This window comes from Gambusia affinis, linkage group LG01 (genome assembly GCF_019740435.1).
Source record: "Gambusia affinis linkage group LG01, SWU_Gaff_1.0, whole genome shotgun sequence".
Classification (NCBI taxonomy): domain Eukaryota; kingdom Metazoa; phylum Chordata; class Actinopteri; order Cyprinodontiformes; family Poeciliidae; genus Gambusia; species Gambusia affinis.
Window position 1 is genome coordinate 36,112,127 of NC_057868.1, and position 14,160 is coordinate 36,126,286.

A 14,160-nucleotide genomic window follows, 5' to 3' on the forward strand; every position below is an offset into this window, starting at 1 on the left:
TAAACACCAATAACTGCAGTGAAGGTTTTGTGAAGAAACCTGTTTAAGAAGGATTAACCTCAGGTTAGCTATGAGATGATGGATTAAATCCCATATTCACTGCTTCTGGAAAACTCAGTACAGGTAATCTGACACCAACAACCGTGCTGGATTCAAAATCACTTCAGTCTACTTTGTTCATCATTTAAATACTCAGTTTCAACTTTAGCAATTCTCCTTCATGCCCAACTGAGTTGCTGCCATGTGATTTGCATACAAAGTGGCTGTAAATGGATTTACCTACTATACAAATAAAAACCCAAATAATTTTGCCTTGTATTTTGGTTTTGTTGAGTCAACACTGTCACCTGTTTGCCAACCTTTAACAGCATTGAAGGGGCGCCTGGTCAGACATGTGAGAGTGAGATGTCACATGTCTGACCAGGTTGGATGAGAAGTTTCATTGACCTTTCTATCACTTATCAGGATTCCTTCTCAGGAAACAGCTTTGATCTAAAAAGCCCAGGATAAGTGAAAGATAAAATCAATAGCAAAGATTGGGGATCCATTGTTCAGTCGGGTAATAATCTCCCCGGCGACACTTTGACCACCCTCGTAAAGTAGGTGGGTTAGTGGATCAGGAGTTCTTTCTTTCTCCTTTCTTTCTAGGGAACCACAAACTCCTCCTTCTCCAAACTTTGCTGTGGGAACTCCCTGCGTGTCGTGGTGATTAGGTGAGCAGAGTGGGCGTGCGTCTGGAGAGAATCGGAGTGGGTGAAGGCGAGAGGACGCAGCGGAGGAGCTGACGGAGCATTAATGAGATCCTGCCCGGTCAGCGTCAAAGAGATGCGATTTTAAGTTACAGTTGTTCGGGATTCAGCTTCGAATTAGTTAAACCGAAAGCTTGGACTGTGTTGCAACTTTAGTGGATTATTGCTGCGGTAACAATGGGCTCGAAGCGATCACGCGTAAAGACGCCGGGGACCGCAACCTTTGTCGTCCGCTCGTCCCTCTGTATCATCGGGCTTTTGGCCACTTTCTCTCGGCCTGCGTGCGAGGCGTTCAACCTGGACGTGGAGAACCCAGTTGTTTATAGCGGACCTGAGGGGAGCTACTTCGGATATGCCGTTGACTTTTATTTGTCTGAATCAGCCAGGTGAGTTTCTTACAAATAATAATAATAAACATGTGCAATAAAGTCAAAATATAGAGTTTTTTTTTCTTCAACTGAACTCTGTTTTGAGGACAGTCGGTGACTAAACTTTCCATTCAGCTCTGTTGAAGCCTTTGCCTCTAATTTTTTTGTCAAAGTAGCACAGCCAGGTTTATAAAACATAATTCAGATTTAGTTTAGGCTCCAAGTTTACAACTGCGCGCATATGGGCACATGTCCTGCGCGTACCCACTCCCTCGCAGTGAATACAACTGACTGTAATTCAATATCTCCCGAGAAGCAGACTGGTGCCCTGATTGAATGACTCTTGGAATAAAACTAAAATAATTACAGTAAGGAGAGGAGAGGTCATGAGAAAAAAAAGATACGAACCCGAATGAGGAACAATTTATCTTAAAGTCTGTCAGAGACGATAATCTTATTATCCAACAGAGAGAAATTAGTTTTTGACCTTTTAATCTTAATTACATTCAGTAATCCGGTTCTCTGTGATGCTTCTTGCCTCAGTGGAGATGTGATCCCTGTGGCACTCGGCATGCAGTGACTGTCTCAGCATTCTTCCTGAAAGGGTTTTGGCATCAGTCATTTTTGGAATTTCAACTCTCGCATAAATGCCTGTGGTCATATCTAATACCCCAGTGGTCTGTGGATACCATAAAATGGATGGGTTGGGGGGGACAAATTGTAATTTCAGTGGGTGTCTATGCATCTGAATCACTATCTTATATAGGGAAACCTTGAATGTTGTTTTGAGTTGTTATTAACAAAAGTTTCACTCAGACATGCAGACTTGCTGAGTGCTGTTTAACCAGCCGGCATGCTGGGATTGGAGAAAGGGCTTTGTGGCGTGTGGGCCGCCAGCATCAGCTTCGGTTTCCCTGTTTCTCCTCCCCAATTCTCAGGACGGTAAACCCTCAGACATGTGGGGAGACTCCACCTCCGCATCTCCCCTACTTATCTCTTTACAACCCTCTTCCTATTGGTGATAATTTTTTTTTTCCTGGGAAACAAGGGCTTTAGGAGGACGGAATGATTTAAGAGGTGACAGTTGTTTGCATAAAGCTTTCCCCTCTCCCTCATCCTGCTCCTTACTCCCTCTTATGCTGATGTCATTCTGCAAGGCTTTTTAATTCATCCATTGCCCAGACCTCCCCCCACTGTCTAGCCCCTCTCCTCATCACTTCCAGCCCCAGACACACCAGACGTCATTTTACCGATGACTTAATCTTAACTTTCTCACAGTTGAATCATCACGCTTAAATGGAATATATCATTGCTTTTACAACTTTTTGCATGTCAGCGGGTGTTTAGACCTATAGCTCGCAGCAGTTTTATTCGTTTCCAGAGCTACGTTCAGAGAATGTAGCTGAAAGTAGTACAGAGGGATGACGTTCAATAACTTTCTTCACCAAAAGCAGTGAAGAAAATCTCCAGTTTTTGAGTTCATAAAGAGAATATTTCATTAGCTATTTAGAAAATCAAGAGAAATGTCAGAGAGTGGTATTTTGAATACACGGCAAACTGGCAACCTGCTGAAGCATTTAAAAGTCCTTGTCTGCCTGTAAATGCTGATGACGAAACTGCAATTAAAAGCATAAAATTTTTTGTTTGGTCTGGTTCAGTTCTGATTGAAATGGTTTCTGATGTGCATCAGCAGGTTCCTCCAAACAATTCAGCAGAATAAACCAACTTTATATTGCAGTGGATGAGCTTGTTTGACCTTTCTCCATAATTCAATTCAACTACAAAATACTTTTTTGGATTCCAAAGGGAAATTAAGTTAATTTTTACCATTTTACACTCTAAATGTTATTGCAAGGACACTGTTATTCTACTCAAATTATGTCAGTCTATCTTGGCCCAAAAACAATGACTTCAAGCCAAAGGTTGGGAAGAACATTAGAACTTCATTTGGTTTAGACACAAGCAAAAAAAAAGTCTTAGTTGAAGCTAATTGTCATAGCTTCACAAAAAGTAATTCATTTATTCTAAGGCTCTTGTGTGATGTTGGGTCCTGGCAGGCTACACATAAAAACTGCTTCAAAAGAAATCATTTTCTAAACTTTATGCTCACAAACAACACTTGCATTCACCTTAGTGGTCTGGCTGTTTTCTGTGACCTGAACTCAATTTTTGTTGTTGTTTCTTTCCAATGTTTTAATTGTTTCATAATCCTGGAGCAAACAGTGTTTCCAATGATAAAACTGCTTCTGTGGGTGAAGAGAAATATGTACCCTTGACCTGTTTACGTTCATGGGATTCACCCCCATTTCCTGTATTTATGATCTTTGCTTCAACCGTATTTCTGAGTTGTTGTTTTTTTCTGTTACCAGTAGACCGCCACACATCTGCTCATCATATTCTTTCTGAAACTATCTTGTTTTTGGTCAAGAAAATAGTCTTTTCTATTATTATTGTGAAAGATTTCCAAATAGTGTTTATACAAACGCATTATCCATATAATTTCAGTTAAATGTCTATTGTAGAATTTTGTTGTAATAAATAAAGAACAATAATTTTGCCTAAACTTTTACAAAAAGAGGGATACATTTTCTTCAATGAGACGTTATTTGTGGAAAACAATATAAAAACTACTTTCAAAATAGAAACATTTTTAAAGTATAAATAAAGTAATTCTGTTGTGTAAATTAAATGTAATTATTCCATAAATAGATAATAAACAATTAAAAACAGCTTTTGTTTTTACATCTATTAGTAACAGGCATTTATTGTGAAATATTTCTTGAAAGAATTTTGATTTATTGTTTCAACTATAAATCCCAATTGATGATGTTCGAAAACCGTATAAACGGACTGTACTGTCAGAGTTATTTATATTATTTACCCTACTGTTGCTTCCATTAGCATCAATAAATGCATCAATAAATAAATGCATTTATTGTTGCATTAGAACATCAATAAATAGGAGGACTACATGTGGAGCTTTGACTGCAGAAACATGCAGTTGCCTAAAAGAAGTTGTAAATACTTTTTTTAGTATTGCAATAAATACCAAAACATATTGTCATAAGAATTTAACAGCCCCTATTATCTGTATTATAGTGTTTTAGTTGGTTCTTTACCATTTTAGCCAAAGTTATTAGGAGCCATTACTGTCTGAAGAGCCACTTGTGGCCCCCGAGCCTCAGGTTGAAGACCCCAGGTACAAACGAAACATGAGTAATGTCCTAACACAGAAATTTCCTACAGCTCATTGCCCTGTAATTTTCCTTTCAGTGATATGTATTCACAAGTCAAACAAAAAACGTCTTAAAAGGCAGATTTAAGTCAGTGACTCATTCCTTTATCTGCAAACCCCAGATGTTTGCCACTTTTCATCCACAGTTTTTCCGAGGTTTACACATCAAAACATATCAGATGTGAAGTGAGTTGCTTTTATCTCATCTCTCACCAACACATCATCTACACCCACACTTTGGAGAAGTGTGTAGTGGGGCAGTAGCTGTGAAACCACAGAGGTCAGTCCAGGGTGGTATAAAAAGATTCTGTGTGTCAGGGCAAGTTTCTATAAACCCAGTTATGTTGGTGAAATTATTGTGCCTTTTTAAAAACATATTTACTTAAAGTTGGTCTAGCAAAGTGGTTTTCAAAGTTTTTATAACAGCTCCCTCCGCTGTAAATACTAATCAACTCTGAGTACTCTGTCTTTTGAGTTATTTCTAATTGAAGCAATAGTTAATGTGCTTGAAACAACTCTGCTAATGTTGATTAACTTTGTATTTTATCTGAGAAGGATTGTAAGGCTGGACAATATGGTTGAAAAGATGAGTTTTAATAATTATTGATTTGTTTGTTGTTTTTTAAATGTCTGACTTACCTTTCCTCTTTTATCCAGTGAAAAAGTTTGTTTTATTTATTTCAAAAATAAAACAATGCCGTTGTTGTTTTATTTTTAAGCAGTTAGGAGTCAAAGTGTCGGAATCTTAAACTGCTGCTGCGTCAGTTACTCGCCAAGTTGTTGCCAGGTAACCAAAGAGTGAGTGAGTTGCTAGGTAACCAAAGAATGAGTGAGGTAGTTGATTCCAGAAACCTTACTTGGCTGGCTGTGAGAGGTTGAGCAGCTAAAGACTTTCCTTGGCCTACATCTCCCAGAATGCAGTGCAGCTCTGGATCAGAGTTCATTGGATATTCTATATTGAACACTGAATATTCTATCAAACGTATTGTGAATTGATATTGATCGTGTCTCTATTGCAATATACATTGTTATTGATTCATTATTTATCTCTAAAGGATTGATTACCAACTTTATTTGGTTATCAATCAAATACAATACCAAAGACAATAAGTAGCAATAATCATACTCGTGCTGCGGTCTGAGATCCTTGCAATTGGCAAAATCTGTTTAAGAAACAAGAAGGATATCAGATGTAGATATGAAAAGAAGAAAGAAAACACTTCTCCCTCCATAAATACTCAATGACAAAGGGTTGCTTTATCCAACTTTGATGCTAATTCTTGACAACAAGTTTATATATGTGGGTCTGTCATGCCCTTCAGCCTTAGTCATGAAATTGAATTTGGACACTGATAGTTGGCCCACCATGGTGGAACGCCTGAGGATAGCCTTGGTGAACTGTGTGTTACAGGCCTGGTCAAATACACAAAGGGGTAAAGAGCAGCAAGATACTTTCTGTTGACTTCAAACATTTTTATCTAAGAAAAACCAAAAGTCTTACCATAACCATTTTTTCTATAATTGCTATTAAGGAATTCATAGTGGGTGACTGACCTGGTTTTGTACACATGTACTTGATCCTCTGAACATCGGTCTGTTTTTTTTATCATATCTAATTGTAATTTATTTAATTTTATATTATTTTCAGAAAAGATTAGTGATGCTGTGGATTTTTTCTGAACTCTAGTTGGACCATGACTTATGAGAATATATAATCCCAAAGTAGAAGACCAATCAGACTCACGATGGGGTCTTGCAGATGTCTATGAGAATAATACATTACAGTATTACAGTAATTTATTGTTTGTTAAAGTGTGTTTGAAACATCTTGTTAACAAATATGAAACGATAATCAGTGAAAAAGGATGTATGTCAGATTGATGTTCTGATTGAAAAAGTTGGATACAAACAACCGAAACTGGCTACCATGGATTTTTTTTTTTTTTTGTCCTTTTGTACTTTTCTTTTTGCTAATCTCTTTGTTTTGGTCATTTTATTCAAAGGTTTTTGGGGTGTAAAATGGAACAGTTTATTACTGGGTGTTGCCAAATTTGTACCTGCCATTGAGAAATGTAGAGCGATCACTTAAAAAAAAAAAAAAAGTCTTTTGTCAGATTTTTGGTACGGTAAGGAAATGTGGCTTCAGGGATACATTGTGTGACACCCACTAACAAAAGGTCACAGAGTTACTGCACAACATCATGGCTACAAATTCATTTGTTTACATTTATGGAAGTGAAAGTGGGAAAGGAAAAATGGCAAAGTTTGGGTATTAAATGGTAGGAATTAGCCAAGGGGCAATTTGGAACTGAAGCAGATACCGTGACTATTGTAAACAGAGGTCTGACTGACCACATTGGGAACTTCGAGAGGTTACCCTCTCAAATAGGATTAGAATTGAGCTAATATTGACTTTGGATCAAGGACTCCCTTGGCTGTTAAATCTGCTGCCATTTTTCTTTTCCTTGTCATTTTTAAAGCCTTTTCCTTTTGCAACATCAACTCCAACTTTGTTATTGTTTTCTCAGGTTTCTCTTTCTTTAGGTCTTTTTCAAAATCAAGCCAGTGAATGTTTGAGCTGCTGGAGCACAGCTTTGTATATTTGGATTGCCAAGCTTTTCTTCATCCAAGTCCTTGTTGTGTGTAAACAACAAGAGAGCCTTTGTCTGATGGCTGAAATTGTTTACCGTATTCTGTTGGAGGAGGTCTTGCAATGACTGTTCTTAATACATACTAGTCTTCTAATAAGCAGCCAAAATGCTCTTTATTGAACATTATGTGCATCCATTGGTAATAGGCTGGTGGTTGGGAACATTTTGTGCCTTAAGAGTTTCTATATTACAGTATGTGGTTTTTTTCTTTTAAAAAGATGTCATTTTAGTTGATGATGATGATGATGATGAGCTTAAAGGGTATCTGAACCTTCTGCTGAATTGCTTGGGGAATGCCCAGAGGACTTCATGTCTACTGGGGAATGGATTTGGCCGTTGGTCAGGACGGGGTCGCCCTGACTCATGCTTTGCTGGACTAAATCTGTGTCTGCCTGTAGGGCTGGTTTGTTTTAACTCCGGCCTCCTGCGCTCACACAAATGACTCACATCACTGGTAATCTGATGAAGGGCTATCCTTTATATGGCAGCCAGTAGAGTGCATGACGTCAGCGCATGTGTAGTCAGCAAAGTTAAGAAAGAAGGCTTTTAAAAATGGCTTGTGGTTTTTAGTTTCTCTGTGCAGTGCTTTGCAAAATAATTCAAACCCACTGAACTTTTCACATTTTGACACTTAAGAGCAACAAACTTCAAGGAATTCTGGTAAGAAGTAAGAGAAATGGTGGTTATTGAATGGCCTTTTCATAACTTTTATGACTTCAGTCATAACTTTTTCCAATTAGCTCAGTTTCAGTCAGTTTATGTGGAATGCATCTGAAAACAGGAATTTTCATGTATTTCTGATTTCCAGTTGCTTTTTAGTTGCTTTCATGGCTGGAAGATGAACCTTCAGTCCAGCCTCATTACTGCTTTCAACTCCATTCGTCATTGCTATCTTCCACATTGCTAATGGAAAACCTCAAGAAAGACTTATACTAGAGTTTTTAGCAGTTTTTGCCATGCACAACATATTCTACTTGATACTATGTGATTCTGCTTTAGAATTACCATTGACCTCTTGGCTGCTGACTACCGCTTTCATTGTCCAGCTTCTCAGTTTATGTAGATGACCATGTCTTGGTAGGTTTGCAGTTGGGACATGCTCTTAAAACTATCCATTAATAAATATCTGCCTCTCTATTCAACGAGTATATCTTTTCACATCGATGCATTTTGGTAATATATAAAAACTGCTTTGATGCATTGATAAAATAGTATTTAAGCACACAAATATCATTCTAAAGGTTTTATTTATGTAGCCCTATAGAGTCTATTGTGGTCCTGATTTGGTCCCCAGGCCTTCAGTTTGTGCTCTACATTTACTTCAGAGGTATCAGAGTAAGAGAGGTGCAGAACACAACACTTTCCCAACCTTTATTTGTAATTCTTTTCAGAGCTGCATATAATTTTCCTTCCACTTCACTACTTTGTGTTTTATGTTATTATTTAAAATCCTAATGCAATGGATCAGGATCAAAGTTTGCAGTCATGTTGTGGCAAATTGCTCAAAAGTTCAAGAGGTGTGAATACTTCTGCAGGGAGCTGGGAGTGTGGGAAGGGCCTGAAGTTCTGGATTGGGTTGGACATTAGCTCTCAGACAGCTGCAACCCCCTTCATCACCATTTCTCCCTTTAGACAACAGCTTCTCTATCCTGAGGTGAGAGCATTGGGCCCCCTGATGTGGCCATTGTGGAGAGGTGTGAACCACCAGGCTGTTAAACCGCCTGCAGGAGAACCTCCAGGAGGGGAGGATTGGGTGGTAATTGTTGCTGAAGGGGGTTGGAAACTTTGTCTTCCCTACGACTATAAGACATTCTGATGTTTTGCAAAAGTAACAAGTTTATTACGTGCCACTTTGGAAAATGTGTTTGCAGCTGTGACTTGGCAGGAAGTGAGCTAATAGCTCCTCGATGAAAGATTCTGAGTGGGGAAAAAAAAAATAAAAAATGGCTAAATCTTTTTGGTGTAAACTTGCTAATTCATTTACCAGATTGGAGACTCTCCAACCTGCTGAGTTGTGTGAAAGTTTGAACAGTTATTTCAAATTTTGTGTGGAAGTCGTCAGATTGTTCCTGCGCGACAATAAACAGCAGGGTGTGCATGCCATAGATAGCACTGCTAGTAATTTCCAGGCCACCTGTTGCTTAACTGCATTATCCTTCAGAGAATACTGAGGAAACTAGATTTCTTTTTTGCTCTGATCTGGGTTCAGGTCCTCCACACAGTGGACTGTTTATCTTATCAGCGTTGAATCAGGTTCTTTATAAGTTCGTCCTTGGATATAGGAAGGTCTTTACGTTTTTGGACACATCTTGCCCCAGGCTTTCAAGGAAACATACAGATCTCTTTTATGTTGCTGTTGTGGCTCAAAATTCCAGCTCCATGTGACGGTCAATGAAAAATGTGGCTGCAGTTCAGCACAGTAGATGGTCTGTAGTCATCATACGCCATCCCAGCAGACACTGCTTCTCTCATCATCTCTATGCTCCTGTACTTTAGTGTAGGAGTGTGTGTATGTGAGGGGTTGACCGTCCATATGGCAGAATAAGAACTCGCACTGCTTCTGTCTGGCCTTGGCTCTGAGAGGAGGACACCGGACCGCTCATTTGGCTCCATGCTGTCTAGAATAAGTCATCATTCACTTCTTATTTTTCTTTTGTCAGTCTGAATTAGTCAAGTAATGAATAGCAGATATAGATGAGCTGATTATAGATTTGTGATCTCAGGTTTTTCTAACGCTTTGGTCTGATGTTACTTGATATTAACACTAGATTAAAAATGGAAATAAATGTGCAAAATTCTCATTTTGTAGATTTTAAACTTTCATTTGGGTCTCTAATGTTGCTAAAACAGATTAAACGGTTTTCTTGTCAATAATATAATGTTTTTTGGTGTCTGGAAAACGAGTCATTTCAAAAATTAAGTCATATTCCACTGCTTTGTGGAATGTGACCGCCTAGCAACCTCCACTGTGGTTGCTAGGCACTACCTAGCAACCACAGGTTGGTCAGCTGACATTTGGTCAGATGATTATACAGCTGTATGCGCTGCACATTCGTTTCTTGATAAGATAAGGGTGTTGTTTACCATTCAGAAACCACTTACTGCATTCTTGATAGTTGTGCAGGAGGATCCACGTCTGCTTTTCAAAGATGTACGGTTGTATAATTGAACATCTGCTCAAAAAAGCATAATAGGTCACCTTTAAAAGCTGTAATTTACAGCATTCAGATATATTTTATCTGGCTTTCCTGCTGTAAACCATCAACAACTAGATGGGTTCCCTCAGCCAGAACTGTAACACACTTAAAAAAGAAAATTTCTCAATATTAAAAGGAACAAAAATGCAATAAAAAGGGGAAATAAAAGATGGAATGAATGACCTAAAGTAACTAAAAGTAATTTAGGACCTTGGAAAGCTATGGAAAGTCTTACAGATTCGACAGTTTGAAAAGTTTATATTTGAAATTTTTGAAGTGAAATAAAACTTGCAGAAACACTGAAGAAAGTATTCACCTTAAAATAGAGTTTATTATTTTAAATAAAAAAACTAAATAATTTAAAATTGGTACTTTCTAAACTGTTTTCACAGATTAGTGTAGTTGACATCACCAGCAACAAAAAGCCGACTTCATGTGTATTTCCTGACTAACTGACACATTTATGTTAAACCATCTGATTCCAAAAAGTTGCTAATATTTCAAAATTAATCCCATTTAAGAACAGATACGCAGAATTTGAAGTTAAATAAGATTCAAACTCACATGGGAATGGGACTTTCACTGACTAGAAAACATCTCTGAGTTATTATTGGTTAAATTGTTTGCTTATTTTTCTTTCAGCTGTTTCCTTTTTCAGAGGTTGCCACAGTGACTCATCCTCCTCCATCTGACTGTCTTCTACTTCCTCTGCCCTCCAACTGCCTCCATGTCCTCCCTAGCTGTGTCCATATATCTCCTCTTTGTCTTTTTCCTGGCAGCTGTGTCTCAAACATCTCAGTCTGGCCTCTCTAACTTTATCTCCCCGTCGCTCAACCTGTGCTGACCTCATTTCTGCCAATGTTTTATCACAAATTGCTCCTGAAACTTTTATCCATCCTGTCTGGACTCTCTTCTTCACCTCTTCATTAAACTATCCTGTTTTCCTGGACAGTAAATACTTGAAGTCCTGCATCATCTCACTGTTCCAGCTGGTTTTGTCTCATTCACAGACATGCACTCTGTCTTTCTACAGCTGACTGTCATTCCTCCAACTCTCCAAGTTGTCTTCCACCTGTTCTCTCATTTTTTTTTCTTAATATATTTCATAAATTGTGAAAAACCCAAAAGTTTGATTAATTTATTTTGATTTTGGGTTTATTTTTTTAATCTGGGTTTTTTTCTTCACCAATGCACTCCTTGGGTTTCCATTGGCCTCTCAGTTTCTATTTATGTGGATTTTTATTTTAGGTCAACTATAAAATTTAGTATTTTGACATTTTTAAGAAAAAAATTAAAATGAGGAATTTTGAGCATCTTGTAAAGTTATGCATTTTACAGATAATATTTAATAGAAATACTTAATACTTCAAAACATCAGCATCAAATTATTAATTGTGTAAATTACTGTATCTGTTTTGAAGAAACAAAACTGCTGTCAACTAAACTTTTTTTCTCATTAAGACAACTTTTATTGTAACAAACACAATTTTTTTTTTTGTAAAATCGCGTCGTTTTTCTGCTCTAATATTCCTTCATGCAACTCAAAGAAGAGATGATTGAAATAAAAGCCACTTTTTCAATATTTTCTTTCATTTATCATTTCGTTTATAGTAAAAAAAAGTGAAAAAAAATTGTTTATTGTATCTGGTATAGCCCAGTCCAATATATTAATAGAAAAGATGTTGGTATATTGGGAAGATATGAATATTATACTATCTAATATGTAGATATATCAAATACAAAATATTTTATTTCAAAAATTAAAGAAAAAAAACCAAACTTTAAATAACAGGACAACAGAAAATCAAGGGTTAAAATACTTTCTCCTGTGGAACAGAATCAGTCTTTTATCTACAGTAAAGAAAGAAAAATATTTCCATCTAAAGATAAACCAGAAACTGCTGGTTACAGACCTGATGTCTCCGCAAAGAAAGAAGTAGGAATTCGATTCACGTCATTTCTCCACTTGATGACTCAAGAGCAGGAACCTGGCTCGGATCAGCTCTCTGCACTTCCCTTTTTTTTACTGATACGGAGCCTCTCCATTTGTTAAGTAAGTGTTGAAAGCTTAGTGTAAGTCCCACGAGTTGCAGTCCACATTTTATTAAGGTGATGGTGAGTTTTGAAGGCCACAAGTGCTTTCACCACCCGCCCGCTTCCTTCACATATGTGCCACAGCATTTGTTAAGCTTTGTTTATGGCTGCAGATGGTGACTACAGCCGACACTGGAAGGCCTAACAAATGTGATTTAGATTCTTTCCCCCCTTATTTCTCCCTTAAAGCTGTTATAATAGTGTTGAAGTGACATCAGCCTTTGCAGCTGGGTGGAAGACAATTAAATGTGGAATGGAAAGGGGGTGCTGGTCTCGAATAGGAGGGTGTATGGAATTTGCCTGTTGACAACCTCAGCCTGAAACCTCATCATAAACCGTATTAGCCATGGCCACACACAATAATGTCACATCAGCGAGTTCCAGCACTTTGCATCAGCCTTAATTTTGCAACCCCACATAAAATAGTGGTTACAGTCTGGCAATTACAGTGCGGGAAGAGTTTTATTTTTTGTAGAATATCACCAGATTGCTTGACCCTTTAATGAGACAGCTGCAGTCAAGTTGTTTACACATTCCCGAGTTGCATTCAGAATTATTTACAGTAGCTTAATGAATGCTTAATTGTTAGTTGGGTGGTGGAAATCGTTAGCGGCCTCTGGGTGACAGCTGATAAAATGGATAAAGCTGCAAATTCTTTTCATCTTTAGCTGCTTTGCTACCAGAACATTGCTCAGATATCTAGACTCTCTAAAAGGGTAATTAGTTGGAGTTGGAGACTAAATTGAAATTAAAATCCTTGCATGTGAGTAAACAGAGTAGCTTATCTCCACAGTTTGCAATGCATTCCTCTAAACAGATTGCTTTTCAAATGCATGCTGAGCTGCGTCTGCCTGACTGGGCTTCTTTTGTCCAACCTTACCATCAGCACTGCAGGATCAACTCGAGTGAGTAGAGCTTGTCTCCACAGCTAATTGAATAATTTTACATGCCAATCCTTAGACCCTTTCTCCCACAAAGGAAATTATAATGCAGAATGCCAGGGGTGTATTAAATGCAAGCAACACAAAAGCCAAAGTTTAAGCTCACAGCAATCAGAAAAGGTATGCTGGGTGGGAGAACGTTTGAAAAAGTTAGATCATCTGCAGATAAGGGCCCATTAAAAGCTAATTCAACCTCATTTGCAGAAATTTCTGATTGATATCAGTCTGTGTTTGTTTGTGTGTGAGAATGAGGTGGTATTTCTATTTTTTACATCTGCATCTATGCAGCAAAGGAAGTAAAATAAGCATCCATTAACTCCAAACTTTCTGGTTGATGCGTGATATACGTTTTGTTTTTCCTTATCTAATTTAACAGAAAATGTTTTGACTTGTAATATCCAATGACTCTGTTATTATGAGTTGCATAGTTGTGCTGTTTGCTCTAGTAAGCCCTCTAAAGTTTGCATGAAATAGAGTTAGTGTGATTGCATGTTTTCTGTAAATAGATTCGGGTGGTTTGTAGATGTAAATACTTGTTCTGAAATGTCAATAAGAAATTTTAAACATGGTTTAAAATATATTCCACTACTGTATGGTTTAAAATCTTTTAAGAAATAAAGAAATGTGCTCTACATTTGTGTTCAAATGATAGATATGTGTGTCAAACTCAAGGGCTGGGGGCCAAATCTGGTTCACCGCTGCTTTTTATGTGGCCCTTTAGGCTACAAATTACATCAAAAAGTCCTTTCAATTTTTCACAAATCTGCAAAAGTCACTCAAAATCAACAAATCTCCACATTTTTTCAGTTTTACTGCAAATGTTCTCAAATTGGCCAAAGACATGGAGTTTAAGTGGCTGCTGCTGCATCAGTGTTGCTTGATGCCGAGTTATAGTCCGTGATCAATACAAGTAATAAAAAGTCAC

At 37.7% G+C, this 14,160-nt stretch overlaps 1 protein-coding gene across 1 annotated transcript in view; it reads left to right on the plus strand.

Annotated features, from left to right (window-relative positions):
* The first annotated feature begins 683 nt into the window (after positions 1-683).
* Positions 684-14,160, plus strand: part of itga5 (integrin, alpha 5 (fibronectin receptor, alpha polypeptide)) — a 50,461-nt gene continuing 36,984 nt past the window's right edge. The window contains exon 1 of the mRNA XM_044113705.1: positions 684-1,135. Within this exon, the coding sequence (XP_043969640.1) occupies positions 927-1,135 (209 nt within the window). The 5' untranslated portion in view covers positions 684-926. The remainder of the gene's footprint in view (positions 1,136-14,160) is intronic.